The 16,345-nt window shown below is 37.1% G+C and overlaps 1 protein-coding gene across 1 annotated transcript in view; it reads left to right on the top strand.

Moving 5' to 3' along the window:
* The first annotated feature begins 1,038 nt into the window (after positions 1-1,038).
* FIRRM (FIGNL1 interacting regulator of recombination and mitosis) overlaps positions 1,039-16,345 on the top strand; it is a 366,159-nt gene continuing 350,852 nt past the window's right edge. Inside the window, exon 1 of the mRNA XM_059935956.1 lies at positions 1,039-1,102. Within this exon, the coding sequence (XP_059791939.1) occupies positions 1,042-1,102 (61 nt within the window). The 5' untranslated portion in view covers positions 1,039-1,041. The remainder of the gene's footprint in view (positions 1,103-16,345) is intronic.

A 16,345-nucleotide genomic window follows, 5' to 3' on the forward strand; every position in this document is an offset into this window, starting at 1 on the left:
TTATTCTACTGGAGCCCTACTGGTATGGTGGTAAAGTATGGAAGAAGAGAATCATTCTATAATCTTATGATTAAATCTCACTCTTTCAGTGGGCCTTGGTCCCTGGGCCCTGAGCTTCTCAAGTGTTTCTTAGCTTCCCCCTCTATCTATTTAGGTGAGACAGAAAGGCTAGAGGGAACTGGAGTTGAGGACATGCCCTTCCCTCACATAAGATAAGGCTCTGGGAAAGTCTTTTTCCCTGGAGATTAAGCCTTTGTTATGAAGAATGTCTAGGCTTAGATATTCACAATGGTTACTTTCTGCCTCTAGCTACAGAACTTTTTCATCTTCCCCAAATGAAAATTTGTACCTGTTAAACATTAACTCCCCATTTTTCCCTCTCCCGAACCCCTGGCAACCACCATTCTACTTTCTGACACTATGTAGTCTTTTGCATCTGGCCTCTATCACTAACAAAGTTTTTAAAGTTCATCTGTTGTGTAGTATGCGTAGTATTTTGTTCCTTTTGAACACAAGATAGTATTCATTGTGTGGCTATACCATCTTTTGTTTATCCACTCCCTGGGTGCTGAACATTTGGGTTGTTTCTGCTTATAATGACTATTATAATGTTGCTTTAAACATGTGTGTACAAGTCTTTGTGTGGGCCTATCTTTTTCATTTCTCTTGGTTAGACTTCTATGAGTGGAATTATTGGGCTGTGTGTAATTTTTAAGAAACTACCCATCTGTTTTCAAAAGTGGCTGTGCTGATACATTTCCAGCAGTAATGCATGGGAATTCCAGTTTCTCTATATCCTTACCAACACTTGGTATTTTCTGCTTTTTAAATTATACCTTCCTAGAGGGTGTGTAATGGCATCCCATTTTGAAACTGCACAACTCAGATGAGATTTGAACCCAGCCAAAACTCAGATTGGTTCTTGAACCCACAGGCTGAGACTTTTACTCAGCCCAAACTCAGATTGGGCCTTGAATCCATGGGCTGAGACTCAAACCCACTGTCTTTTAATTGAAATTGCAGGCCTGGTCTCAGGACTTAATGAAGCTCAGGTTCTTTATGTCTCAGCACAGAAGGAATTCAGCGAGAGGCAAAGTGGTAGGTAAGAAGTAGATTTATTGAGAGAGATACACATCCCATAGACAGAATGCAATCTGTTCTCAAAAGGCTTGAGAGTGGCCCAAAATACGGTGTGGTTAGTTTATATGGGCTGGGTAATTCCATAGGCTAACAAGTGGGAGGATTATTCCAACTATTTTGGAGAAGGGGTGGGGATTTTGAGGATTTGGGCTACCACCCACTTTTTGGCATTTTATGGTCAGCCTCAAACCTGGTCATAGCTCAGTAGCATGCTAATATACTACAATGAGCATATAATGAGGCTAAAGGTCTACTGGAAGTCAAATCTTCTGTCATCTTGGACCTAGTTGGTTCTAACCAGTTTATGTTGTATCCGCAATGGCTATGTCATTTTAAAATGCTCCCTTCCTTCCTGTTTCAATTTGGTATTAATTTTCATTTCCTTAATGCTACTAATTTGAAGCACTTTTCATACACTTGTTAGCCATTAGTGTGTCTTCTTTGGTGATATGTCTATTCAAGTCTTTTGTCCATTTTGAAACTGGGTTATTTGTTTTAGTATTGAGTTGTAAGGATTCTTTATATATTCTGGGTACAAGTCCTTTATCAGATATTTGATTTATAAATATTTTTCCCCAGTCTGTGGCTATCTAATAAACTGGGTTATTTGTTTTAGTATTGAGTTGTAAGGATTCTTTATATATTCTGGGTACAAGTCCTTTATCAGATATTTGATTTATAAATATTTTTCCCCAGTCTGTGGCTTATCTAATCTTGCTTTTGGTTTTAGGTTTTCCTTTGTTTTTCTTCATTAATCCACCCACCAGCTCAATCTTCAGATGATTCGTAAATCAGCATTACCTCTGATTCAATAGGAAATTTTCCAAGGGAGAATTGAACTCCAGAAACTCCTACCTCTGGAGCCAATCTCAGCTGAGTTATAGCCCTTCTTACAGCACAGTGGCACCCATCACAACCTGAGGCAGGGTTCTTTTCTAAATTGTTGATATTTGTACATAGCAGACAATTTAGCAGAGTATGAAATCAAACCAGCAGTAGTGGATTGGCATATATTAAGAGCTTCACTAGTATATATTCTATCCCTCCCTGAGAGTAGATCACAGATTTATCAGTAATAAAGCCAGAATTCTCTTCAGTCACTGGCTTCGAGTGCACAAGATCTAAAGTGTATTTCCCAAAGATATTTCTTACATGAATTCATATCATCTTTAGCAAAAGATATGAACCTTAGAAAAACTTAAAAATCTCCACTTTAATCAATCAATTCAATGAACATTTATAGGGTGTTGTGCTAGGTACTAAGAGACAAACAATGAACAAAACAAGTTTCTGCCCTCAAAGAGCTTAAAGTGGACATATATACATACAAATAACTGTAATACATAGCTGTATGTATGTGTGGTAGCGTAGAAATATTGGAGAAGGCTGCCTATAAAAAGTGGCATTTGAGCTAATCTTGACAAATGAGTTGGATATCAAAGGCAGAAATCGGGGTGAGGGCATTCCAGACACAGGGACTAATATGTGCAAAAGCATAGAATCTGAGGCTCCTGAGTAATGTCAACAACACAGCATGTATTCTGGAATAGTGTAGGATGCTGTCGTGAAACAAAGCTGGAAAATCAGGTAGGGAAAGGCTGTGAAGAGTCTTAAATTCAATCCATTAGAGGTTTATTGACCACCTACTGTTCCCAACATTGCTAGGTAATCTGAGGGAATGGTTCACAGATTTTTGTGTTTGTATTATCCCACAGTTACTATTCTATCAAAAGACAAATCTTCCTCTCAATTGTAATCAAATTCTAATTTTTATGAAGACATTAATAAATTCACAGGTACCATATTTGTTATTTATAATTAGTTTAAAAGACATTAAATGTGCAATATAGTGTACCTGATAGTAAATTTGTAACTGTATATTTTTTAAAGATTAGTCTTAAAAATTATAATAATGGAAAATTTTAATATTTTATGATAATGTCCCAGATTGTCTATAAAGAAGGCCCACTTTTTTAGACATTGATAAAGTCTTCTCTTCACATATTTTGCTAAAGAACACTTCAGACATGTTACTATGAGACTGATTTTAACAAAATCTGTTAGATGTGTATCAACTAGTTACTATATTCATGGCTTTTTGTGAACCATTAGCTTTGTTTAAAAAGATGGTTTTTGTATAAGTACATTTCTGTTTTTGTGGGGGGGAAAAGGTGACTTTAAAACTGCCCCAGACAGAAAAACAATGGCTTGTTAGGAACATGTTTTGTGTTAGTGTGAGTTACTGTTACTGTATTTGTTTATCGTAAAGGTGGTTGGTTAATATTCAGTGTACTTTACAATAAAAAGTAATAAAAATTTCTAAGTCCTGAAATTCTAGAACATCTCAATGTTGATGAAAAATTAATCAGTAGATCAAGAAAGAAATGGATAAACACCAAGGTCTTACTGGATAGCACAGGGAACTATATTCAGTATCTTGTAATAAACCATAATGGAAAAGAATGTGAAAAAGAATCTATATTCATATGTATAACGGAATCACTTTGCTGTACAGCAGAAACTAACACAACATTGTAAATTGACTATATTTCAATAAAATAACTTGAAAAAATAAAGTAAAAAAGCAAAAAGAAAAAAAAGGAAAGAAATGGAAAATTTTGAGCCAAATTTGACGATTATAGTCCAGGAACAGCATCTTATAAAGCTGTGAGAGGACTTCCCTGGTGGCACAGTGGTTAAGAATCCACCTGCCAGTACAGGGGACACGGGTTTGAGCCCTGGTCCGGGAAGATCCCACATGCCGCAGAGCAACTAAGCCCGTGCGCCACAACTACTGAGCCTGCGCTCTAGAGACTGGGAGCCACAATTACTGAGCCCACGTGCCACAACTACTGCAGCCCACATGCCTAGAGCCCGTGCTCTGCAACAAGAGAAGCGACCACAATGAGAAGCCCACGCACCTCAAAGAAGAGTAGCCCCCACTTGCCGCAACTAGAGGAAGCCCGCATGCAGCAATGAAGACCCAACGCAGCCAAAAATAAATAAATAAAGTTATAAAACAACAACAACAACAAAATCTATTAAAAAGAAAAAGAAAACTCCAAGAACTGTTCTGCCCGTTAGAAATCAAGGCACAGTTATATAAGTTTGTTGCTACAGAGGGCTGTACATTAAATAATGTATTATTGACAGTTTACACAATCTAGATCTAAGCATCATCGTGGCCCCTTACAAGATCAAGAAAGAATGTTATCTTTTAAGGAGTTGTCTTGTTGATGCTAGGAGAATGTTGCTCTTTATGGTTGAGCAAGTATTTCTACCCATGGGGGAGGTTTGGTTGATGCCTAATGCAGACACACAATGCATAGTAGAGGGGGAGAGAGGAGGCCAAAGGGCAGAAAAAAGTATCTACTTGAGATGTTAAAAAGCAACTAATTTTCAAATAACCAATCTCCAATTCCATTACTCCTGGGTTCAAACATAAGCAGTTGTTGTTTTCTATATGCCTATTCCATAACCAGATTCAAGAATACTGACAATTACCTCATGTGATAAAAAGTTTAATTTTTTAAAAAAATTTTTTATTTATATATTTATTTAGTTAGTTATTTATTTTTGGCTGTGTTGGGTCTTTGTTTCTGTGCGAGGGCTTTCTCTAGTTGCGGCAAGTGGGGGCCACTCTTCATCGCGTTGCGCGGGCCTCTCACTATCGCGGCCTCTCTTGTTTGCGGAGCACAGGCTCCAGACACACAGGCTCAACAATTGTGGCTCACGGGCTTAGTCGCTCCGCGGCATGTGGGATCTTCCTAGACCAGGGCTCAAACCCGTGTCCCCTGCATTGGCAGGCAGATTCTCAACCACTGCGCCACCAGGGAAGCCCCAAAAAGTTTAATTTTAAGAGTAGAAATTAGTATAAATTTTGCTGTTAAAATAATTGTAAAGCACAAAGATAAATAAAATACAGTAGCATTATTAATAAATGAGATTGATAAGAGGTGGCATAGAAGTAGAAATCCTATAGGCTGAGCACTTGAAATTCATAACTACTCTTATGCCAATCTTTATTTGGCCTAATATTGCAGTGAACTGAATTAATTTTGATGAGCAGAGAGGAAGGTGTTTTGATGGTTGCCACTCTCTTTTTTTCTTCTCTTCCTTTTAAGGGAGCAAGAAAAATGTAGAGCAAAACAAATCATTTCTGTCCCAGGTTCTACCCCATTCACTGATTCTAGACTAACCAACTCTCAGGTAACAAGTATAAATGAATGACTTCACAAAGAATTACATAATACCTGAGTTGATGCAATAAGAGAAAGACGGTATGAAAAGATGGGGAGAAATATTGTCAATAGGATTTGCTATCCATAGACTGAGGGGAGAGTGAAAGAAAAATAGGAGTCACGAATGACTTAATGCTTTTGTTTAGCTTGTGCAAATGAAAGAATGAAATGGCACTTTACTGAGATCTAGGACAAGCAGAGTACAAATCAAGAGTTTGTTTTTTCAGTTTTGTTGTGATTAGTTAGGCAATCAAGTAGAGATGGAACTGAGCAGTTGGATATAGAGCCTGGAATTCAGAGAAGAGGAAAGGGATATACATGACACACAGGGAGGGGATGTAGATGAGGAGGGAAACAAAAGTTCAGAGAAGTAAGCCTGAGAGTGTTCCAACATCTATCTAGCTGTCAGGAAGAAGAGGAAGAGCCAGTAAACAAGACCCTGGTGCAACCAGTGAGTTACAGAGAATCAAGAGAGAGTTGTGTTCCAGAAGCCAAGGGAAGGTCTTGTTTAAAGAAGGGATGTTCACTGTTTCAAATGCTGCTGACAGGCCAAATACAATGAGGACTGGGAACCACTGTTTTGACAATAGTTGTGTTTTGTTTTGTTTCTTTCTGTGACCTTGAGCAAGTTAGTATTGTACTTATGCTCTGGACCCTGTTTTAAAATGGGGATGGACATCTACTAAGGCTGTTGGGAGGAATGACTAATACATGATCAGGGTATAATAGAGGCGGGGCAGGTGCGGGGTTGTTAGCAGTGACTGGTAGCGGTCCCGCTCAGCCATTGGTCACAATGGGCCCCTCCCGGAAGCAGACCACCGTTAGCAGCCATTAGGGAGCAACCCTTAGAAGGCTACCATTAGCAGTCCCAGCCAGCCATTGGTTGGCATCGCAATGGGCCCCTCCCACTCCCCTTCCTCTGTATAAAGGAGCCCGAACTGGGACTGAGGGAAGATTTTGTTGGGGGGGGACACTAGTCTGCCATCTTCTTGATCTGCTAGCTTTCTGATTAAAGTCATTATTCCTTGACGCAACAATTCGTCTCCCGATTTATCGGCCTGTCTGTCGTGCAGCGAGCAGAGTGAGCTCAGTCGCAGTTTTAGGGCAATGATGGGATCCTAAACAAAATAGAGGAGAGTAAGCAGAGACCGCAGCATTGCCAGTTCACTTCAAGGAGTATTGCTACAGAGGGAAAAGAAGAAAAGGGACAGGAGCTAAAAGGACATAGAAGTTCAAGCAGAGGAGGATTTATCATGAAGCTAATAAAGCTTACATTTCAGGGCTTCTCATCTGCACCGGCTTCTTCTGTAGCCCTAGGAAGGGTCCTAACAATGTGTTTCTGTGAAAATATGTTTTTGTAAAATTTCCCAGGATAAAATATTTTAATGACAATGAACCAGTGTCTCCTTCCATTCTAGCTTCCCTCCATCAAATGTTCTCTACTTTTGTCTGGCTGCAGACACTGCTGGTACTTGAGTAAAGGAGAGTTAAGTTAGGAATACAGGTAATTTGGGTCCATGTTTTGTTTTAACTCTGAACAACAAAAGTATTTTCAAGTATAACAAAAACAATGATTGCATTGAATTGAGAATTACATTCCTTCTTCTCTACCACTTAAATCCTGAAGAACTTGAGTGAGAAAAAATAAAACTACCTATCCAAGCCTAATGTACTGTGAAAAAAGAAGTACCAAGAATTGCAAGTTTCTGGTCACAAAGTTATAAAGCAATGCAGTTATTCTTGGCTCTAGATGCGTTAATTTTCATTTTTTGAAGAAATATGTAATCATGTGAAGCAAAATTTGAGAAAGAATGTAAGGATTTAAAACAAGAAATGCTGTGAGATAATAATGAGACAGGCTAGGACCTGGAGCCTGAGACCCTTTACTCAGTCCTTGCACCTGGACAAATGTCTCCTTGAGCAACAGAATACAAAGAAACTATAAAGGACTAAAAATATCTGCACACATGCACAGTTTGGGCAGTTATGAACAATAGGATACAAAAGGCCAAAACCCAGCTGCTACTTCTGAGGTGCCAGGAGCAAAAGCAGGGTACTGCCGTGATCCCTGCACACAGCACCACCAAGAGGGTGGGCAGACCACCTAAGCCACGCCTCCGGCCCCACCCACAGATCAACCCCTACCCTCACCCCATTTAAGGAACCAGCTTACCCCCCCCACCCCCCCACCCCCCCCACCCCCGCCGCCAGGGATTGAGCAAGTGAACCTGTTACTTGTTTTCACTCCCTCGTGCTGCAGCAGTAGTCCTTATAAAGTCTTGCCTGAATTCCTTGTCTGGTCTCGTATCAATTTCTGTTGATTACAGAGTCCAAGAAACCAGGTCAGTAACAGTAAGGAAGGTGACTCAGCAAAATATGCGTCCTTTTGCAATAAATGCCTACTCAGAGAACCAAACCTCTTCGTTAAATACAGTAAAATAGAAAAGAAGAAATTAGCAAGAAAGTTATATTTCCATTAGAATTTTTAAGACTTTCTGAAATAACTAGACAGCCACGATTTCTTTAATGTTAATTTGAACCACTCAGTGGCAAACCAGTATCTCTGTAAAATATAGTATTGTATGAACACTACAGTTTGACTACAACTTTGTTGCAGGAAAATGGAGGGCTCAAGAAGATGGTCATGTCCCAGGTTTCAGGCGAGTGAGTCCATGGGGCAGGCCACCAAGTGAGGGTCCTTGGCCTCATGTAGGAAGGAATCCAAGAGCAAGCCACGGTAAAGTGAAAGCAAGTTTATTTAGAGAGATACACATTCCAAAGGCAGAATGCAGTCCTCTCAGAAGCTGAGAACAGCCCTGGGCTGTGGGCGTGGTTAGTTTTTATGGGCTGAGTAATTCCATACACGAGTAGGAGGAATATTCTAACTATTTTGAAGAAGGGGCAGGGATTTCCAGGACTTGGGCCACCACCCACTTTTTGGCCTTTAATGGTCTGCCTCAGAACTGTCTTGGTGCCTGTGGGTGTGTTATTTAGCATGCTAATGTATTACAGTGAGCTTCAAGGTCTACTAGAATTCGAATCTTGCACCATCTTGGGCCTAATTTGTTCTAACTAGTTTATATAGTATCCTCAACAGCTGTGTCATTCTTTTAAAGGTTGTGCCCTGCCCCCTTTCCTCCTGTTTCAACTTGATGCACATTAAGTAGTAATAAATGTGAAACTTTATTTCCAGAAATCTTGAAATAAATTTTCATAAACTGCTGGATTTGTATACAACATTCTCCTAGTGTAATATATAAATACATGGTCACTCAGCCTCTCCTAGAAGGACATGAGGGACACAGAGCTGCCACTTTCACAGGGGGCCCATATTTTTGTTGCTTACTTACTCTGCTTCACATTATAGCAAGGAGCTCCAAGACTACAAACATGGAGCAGAGTCTGTAACCTTAGAGAGGTTGCTCCCAAACTCACTCTCCTTTTCGTTGATACTCTTCTCCCTCCTTTCCTCCCAGTTCTCATCTTTTGTTTTGTACATTTGGGGGTGGGGGGGAGTGAATACTAACATAAATATTTAAAAGAGCATAAAGTGAATGTCCCTTCCTACAAGTGGGCATCTTCAAGGAAATGCATTCCTGAAATCATGATCACTACAATAGGAGCAAGAGAATAAGACATCTGCATAGCTAGGTGAATTAATTTTGAAATTACCTTCACCTTGCAGTGGTGGGCTTCTTAAAGACTCCTCCATCTGTATGACACATGCGGATTCTCGATAACCTTACTCAAGTTGTTGCTTTTGGCGTCTCTTCCTTCTTTAGGACCCAATAGATGCATTCTTGAAACAGTTGCAAACCCACAGCTGATGTTTTCCATTTTAAGAATGTCTTTTCATTGTTTTCATTACAAAACAGCCTTTTTTTTTTTTTTTTTTTTTGCGGTAGTCAGACAAAAGCATAACTTCTTTTAGTTGTATTTTTTCACTTCATAATGTTTTTCATCAGGAAAAAATGAAATCTGTGTTTCAATACTATTGGAGTCCAAAATAGACAACCAGGAGGTATGGATATTTTGTCTCCTTACCCCACAGAATGAAAATACCCTCACTCATTTGCCCACTTTAAGTAATATGAAGTTTCTATGATTGTAGGTAATTCCACACAAAATTATTTGCCAACTCTAACAAAATATTACAAATAGATAAAATATTTTTGCATTTTTGTGTTTGTTCAGATACTTTGCAGAATTGCTGCATTAATTGTGGTTTATATTTGGGGGTTAACCAGACATTAGGGAGAAATTAAAAGCTTACAATAAAAGAAGGCAACTATTAGATTTCTTCTACTCAGGAGAAAATGTTTCCTTCAGGGTCTCAACTATAATTGATTTGAATTCTGGCAAGTGATGCTGAAGGATGATAGAAATACTGATCAAAATTCACAGAAAGTTGGCAATGATTCAGTCTCTGAAAAAATATTATATTTGATACACACGAAAGACTATATATATAATATGTATGTAAATTACTGTGTAATAAAAGTCACCTACCAAAATAAGAACATTACCAATATTCATGATCTACCTACACCATCTCCCTATCTTACCAAAAAAGGTAACCACTATCACAAATTTTTAGTGCATCGTTACATTCTTTTAAAAAAATTTTTTTACCACTTATGTATGTTATTCTTAACCAAAACATTGTTTCATTTACTTACTTTTGAGCTTCATTTTTTAAATGGTATAATGCAGCATGGATGTGCCAGCTATTTGTTTTTTTCCTCACTTAACAGTATAATTATTTTCTAAAATTTATAAATGTTTTGCACATTATTATGTTTGTATTTTTGCCACTGTATAGCATTCCATTAGTACAATATATCAGAAGTTTTCTATTCATTCTCCTGTTAATGGCATTTGGGTTATTTCATGTTTTTCTTTTTATGTTTTGTGTTTAAATTGTCATTTAACAATTTAATAATTCTTAATTTTTCTTTCATAGTTGTGATTTTATTCAATCATGTTCAGATATTATGAATAATCTGTAAACAAATCTTTAAATTTAAGTACCAAAAATCTAAAGTCATCTAGGCCAAGATTAGGGAGCAGTTTTCTTTAGAAGCAATTCTCTCTCTCCCTCACTATATCTATAAATAATGGCTTGGAGACAGACATTAAATAGTTTGAAATATTTCAGGCATGTTAAATGAATAACTGTGACTCCAAATTGCCATTTAGTTATACTTCAAGGTATAGGATGTGAAAACTGCCCTCCCTATCAAGACAGTCAAAACCTCTCAGATAAATATCCCCAGATGTTTTGGTTGTACAAAAAAAAAAAAAAAAAAAAATAGCCAGCACGTGAATTCTTCTTTTAAAAAAAGTATGTACACACACACACAATTGGATGTGGTGGTATTCATTCCTTCCAAACATGTGATTTTAGAGCTATTTTTTTAAAACTTGCATTTACAAAGTAGGTGATAAAAATATTTTTCTGGCTTTTAAAAAGTATACAGAAATCACCAAGACTTGGTAAATGATATTAATCAGACTGACGTCTCTCTCTCCTGCTAACTCTCCTCATTTCTACTTTCTTTAACTTCTGCAGGTTATTTGTCTTTAGTTTCCTGGATAGACATTTCAGCCTGTTTCCCTTTTGCTCTATTTTTTCATTTGTAATTTTTTGGCAGATGATTTCTTCTTTCTCACTGCCCTTTTGAGTTTGGTTTCAATGTCTTCAAGAATTAGTTTAGCTGAAAATCTTGCAGTCTCCTCTAGAGCTCTTCTTTTACTATCCCTTCAGCTAAACTGATCTTCACCTTGAGCTACTGTGGCAGTGGTTTGTGGTGGGGAGGGCAGGTGCCTGGGTGCCTATGGCCACAGCACTTTGGGAAACTTTACAAAGCCAGGTTGCATGGTTGTTGCTGCTAAAATCATCCCTGTTTTGTTTGCTTTTACTTTATTTTATTCTCTCAACTGTTTAGTAAATTATACACTCTAATTTTATTCTTTGCTATTCTTTAAACCTTACTGTGATATCTAATTTAACACAATCTCATCTAATCTGTATCTTAATATTCCTCATGAATAACATAAGGAATTTAGAATACTTCATTTCTAAATATCTCTCATAAGAGCTGTCAGCTGTGTTCTTTTATAGATGATCTGTCTTTTCTCTCTGGCTGCTTTTACAATCTTCTCTTTTTCCTAAGTTAACTGCAATTTTACTACTATGTGTCTGCAAAATTCTCAGTCATATTGTAGCATATTGCCTCACCTCCATTCTATCTGCGCATTCTTTCTGAGGCTGTGATGTAAGATCTTCTCATTTCCCCCCACATATCTTAACTTCTTTTTTTTTTTTCGCACACACACACACACTGTATTTTATTTTTACAAGAGATAAATAGACTGACACCAAGCATTGTACATGGATGACCACAACAAAAGCAACAATGATTGCAATTACCAAACATGAAACACACTCATACTATGTCATAATATTGACATTCAGTCCAGTAATCCTCCACTGTAACAGCTCCTTTACTTTGCAGTGAAAATTGATTTGTATATTCTTTGCCTCTGAGTCCTTGTGGGATTTTTTTTTTTTAATTCAGACAGAAAGTCACAAAAATTATACTCATCCTCATCAGTTCACTCAGTCCCATGTAATTAATTTTTTTTTCATCTTAATCTTTTGTTAGCACTTTTATGAGTTCATCAGTTTTTCATTAGAGTTCTGAAAATGCTTATTCATTCAGTTCAGCAGTACAGTCAGTTACCAGAAACCTGTACTTGTCAGAGTCTTTTCCATGAATTTCTTGAAGATGAAACCCTTTTATAGGAACATATTTGCCAAAGCATCAGAGTACACCCAGAACTGTCTGTAAATGACAAAAGACTTAAACATGACCACAGTTAAAGATTTGATGAAAGTTCATAATAATGCAGTTGACAAGAAAATTACTTATTTCTGAGATATACATTTTAAAGTAATAACTAGGATTATTACTTATAACATTATACCAGAACATATAAGATTTTTAGAAATTTCATGTAATGTCTGAAACATTTATATTAACATATTTCCATACAAATACAAATATAAGATTGTTAGAAATTTCATGTAATGTCTGAAACATTTATATTAACATATTTCCATACAAATAACCCAATGAAAGTTTAGTATTAGTTGTTTTGTTTGTTTGTTTTTTTATACTGCAGGTTCTTATTAGGCATCAATTTTATACACATTAGTGTATACATGTCAATCCCAATCGCCCAATTCAGCACACCACCATCCCCACCCCACCGCAGTTTTCCTCCCTTGGTGTCCATATGTCCGTTCTCTACATCTGTGTCTCAACTTCTACCCTGCAAACCGGCTCATCTGTACCATTTTTCTAGGTTCCACATACATGCATTAATATACAATATTTGTTTTTCTCTTTCTGACTTACTTCACTCTGTATGACAGTCTCTAGATCCATCCACTTCTCAACAAATGACTCAATTTTGTTCCTTTTTATGGCTGAGTAATATTCCATTGTATATATGTACCACAACTTCTTTATCCATTCGTCTGTTGATGGGCATTTAGGTTGCTTCCATGACCTGGCTATTGTAAATAGTGCTGCAATGAACATTCGGGTGCATGTGTCTTTTTGAATTATGGTTTTCTCTGGGTATATGCCCAGTAGTGGGATTGCTGGATCATATGGTAATTCTACTTTTAGTTTTTTAAGGAACCTCCATATTGTTCTCCATAGTGGCTGTATCAATTTACATTCCCACCAACAGTGCAAGAGGGTTCCCTTTTCTCCACACCCTCTCCAGCATTTGTTGTTTGTAGATTTTCTGATGATGCCCATTCTAACAGGAGTGAGGTGATACCTCATTGTAGTTTTGATTTGCATTTCTCTAATAATTAGTGATGTTGAGCATCTTTTCATATGCTTCATGGCCGTCTGTATGTCTTCTTTGGAGAAATGTCTATTTAGGTCTTCTGCCCATTTTTGAATTGGGGTGTTTGTTTCTTTAATATTGAGCTGAATGAGCTGTTTATGTATTTTGGAGATTAATCCTTTGTCCGTTGATTCATTTGCAAATATTTTCTCCCATTCTGAGGGTTGTCTTTTCGTCTTGTTTATGGTTTCCTTTGCTGTGCAAAAGCTTTGAAGTTTCATTAGGTCCCATTTGTTTATTTTTGTTTTTATTTCCATTACTCTAGGAGGTGGATCAAAAAGGATGTTGCTGTGATTTATGTCAAAGAGTGTTCTTCCTATGTTTTCCTCTAAGAGTTTGATAGTGTCCAGTCTTATATTTAGGTCTCTAATCCATTTTGAGTTTATTTTTGTGTATGGTGTTAGGGAGTATTCTAATTTCATTCTTTTACATGTAGCTGTCCAGTTTTCCCAGCACCACTTATTGAAGAGACTGTCTTTTCTCCATTGTATATCTTTGCCTCCTTTGTCATAGATTAGTTCACCATAGGTGCGTGGGTTAATCTCTGGGCTTTCTATCTTGTTCCATTGATCTATGTTTCTGTTTTTGTGCCAGTACCATATTGTCTTGATTACTGTAGCTTTGTAGTAGAGTCTGAAGTCAGGGAGTCTGATTCCTCCAGCTCCATTTTTTTTCCTCAAGACTGCTTTGGGTATTCGGGGTCTTTTGTGTCTCCATACAAATTTTAAGATGATTTGTTCTAGCTCCGTAAAAAATGCCATTGGTAATTTGATAGGGATTGCATTGAATCTGTAGATTGCTTTGGGTAGTATACTCATTTTCACAATGTTGATTCTTCCAATCCCAGAACATGGTATATCTCTCCACCTACTGGTATCATCTTTAATTTCTTTCATCAGTGTCTTATAGTTTTCTGCATACAGGTCTTTTGTCTCCCTAGGTAGGTTTATTCCTAGGTATTTTATTCTTTTTGTTGCAGTGGTAAATGGGAGTGTTTCCATAATTTCTCCTTCAGATTTTTCATCATTAGTGTATAGGAATGCAAGAGATTTCTGTGCATTAATTTTGTATCCTGCAACTTTACCAAATTCACTGAGTTGCTCTAATAGTTTTCTGGTGGCATCTTTAGGATTCTCTGTGTATAGTATCATGTCATCTGCAAACAGTGACAGTTTTACTTCTTCTTTTCCAATTTGTATTCCTTTTATTTCTTTTTCTTCTCTGATTGCCGTGGCTAGGACTTCCAGAACTATGTTGAATACTAGTGGTGAGAGTGGACATCCTTGTCTCGTTCCAGATCTTAGAGGAAATGCTTTCAGTTTTTCACCATTGAGAATGATGTTTGCTGTGGGTTTGTCATATATGGCCTTTATTATGTTGAGGTAGGTTCCCTCTATGCCCACTTTCTGGAGAGTTTTTATCATAAATGGGTATTTAATTTTGTCAAAAGCTTTTTCTGCATCTATTGAGATGATCATATGGTTTTTATTCTCCAATTTGTTAATATGGTGTATCACATTGATTGATTTGCGTATATTGAAGAATCCTTGCATCCCTGGGATAAATCCCACTTGATCGTGGTGTATGATCCTTTTAATGTGTTGTTGGATTCTGTTTGCTAGTATTTTGTTGAGGATTTTTGCATCTATATTCATCAGTGATATTGGTCTGTAATTTTCTTTTTTTGTACTGTCTTTGTCTGGTTTTGGTATCAGGGTGATGGTGGCCTCATAGAATGAGTTTGGGAGTGTTCCTTCCTCTGCAATTTTTTGGAAGAGTTTGAGAAGGATGGGTGTTAGCTCTTCTCTAAATGTTTGATAGAATTCACCTGTGAAGCCATCTGGTCCTGGACTTTTGTTTGTTGGAAGATTTTTAATCACAGTTTCAATTTCATTACTTGTGATTGGTCTGTTCATATTTTCTGTTTCTTCCTGGTTCAGTCTTGGAAGGTTATACCTTTCTAAAAATTTGTCCATTTCTTCCAGGTTGTCCATTTTATTGGCATAAAGTTGCTTGTAGTAGTCTCTTAGGATGCTTTGTATTTCTGCGGTGTCTGTTGTAACTTCTCCTTTTTCATTTCTGATTTTATTGATTTGAGTCCTCTCCCTCTTTTTCTTGATGAGTCTGGCTAATGGCTTATCAATTTTGTTTATCTTCTCAAAGAACCAACTTTTAGTTTTATTGATCTTTGCTATTGTTTTCTTTGTTTCTATTTCATTTATTTCTGCTCTGATCTTTATGATTTCTTTCCTTCTGCTAACTTTGGGTTTTGTTTGTTCTTCTTTCTCTAGTTTCTTTAGGTGTAAGGTTAGATTGTTTACTTGAGATTTTTCTTGTTTCTTGAGGTAGGCTTGTATAGCTATAAACTTCCCTCTTAGAACTGCTTTTGCTGCATCCCATAGGTTTTGGGTCATCGTGTTTTCATTGTCATTTGTCTCTAGGTATTTTTTTATTACCTCTTTGTTTTCTTCAGTGATCTCTTGGTTATTTAGTAACGTATTGTTTAGCCTCCATGTGTTTGTGTTTTTTACGTTTTTTTCCCTGTAATTCATTTCTAATCTCATAGCGTTGTGGTCAGAAAAGATGCTTGATATGATTTCAATTTTCTTAAATTTACTGAGGCTTGATTTGTGACCCAAGATGTGATCTATCCTGGAGAATGTTCCGTGCGCACTTGAGAAGAACGTGTAATCTGCTGTTTTTGGATGGAATGTCCTATATATATCAATTAAATCTATCTGGTCTATTGTATCATTTAAAGCTTCTGTTTCCTTATTTATTTTCATTTTGGATGATCTGTCCATTGGTGTAAGTGAGGTGTTAAAGCCCCCCACTATTATTGTGTTACTGTCAATTTCCTCTTTTATAGCTGTTAGCAGTTGCCTTATGTATTGAGGTGCTCCTATGTCGGGTGCATATATATTTATAATTGTTATATCTTCTTCTTGGATTGATCCCTTGATCATTATGTAGTGTCCTTCCTTGTCTCTTGTAACATTCTTCATTTTAAAGTCTATTTTATCTGATATGAGTAT

The sequence above is a fragment of the Balaenoptera ricei genome, chromosome 1, assembly GCF_028023285.1.
Source record: "Balaenoptera ricei isolate mBalRic1 chromosome 1, mBalRic1.hap2, whole genome shotgun sequence".
In the NCBI taxonomy this organism is placed as follows: Eukaryota; Metazoa; Chordata; class Mammalia; order Artiodactyla; family Balaenopteridae; genus Balaenoptera; species Balaenoptera ricei.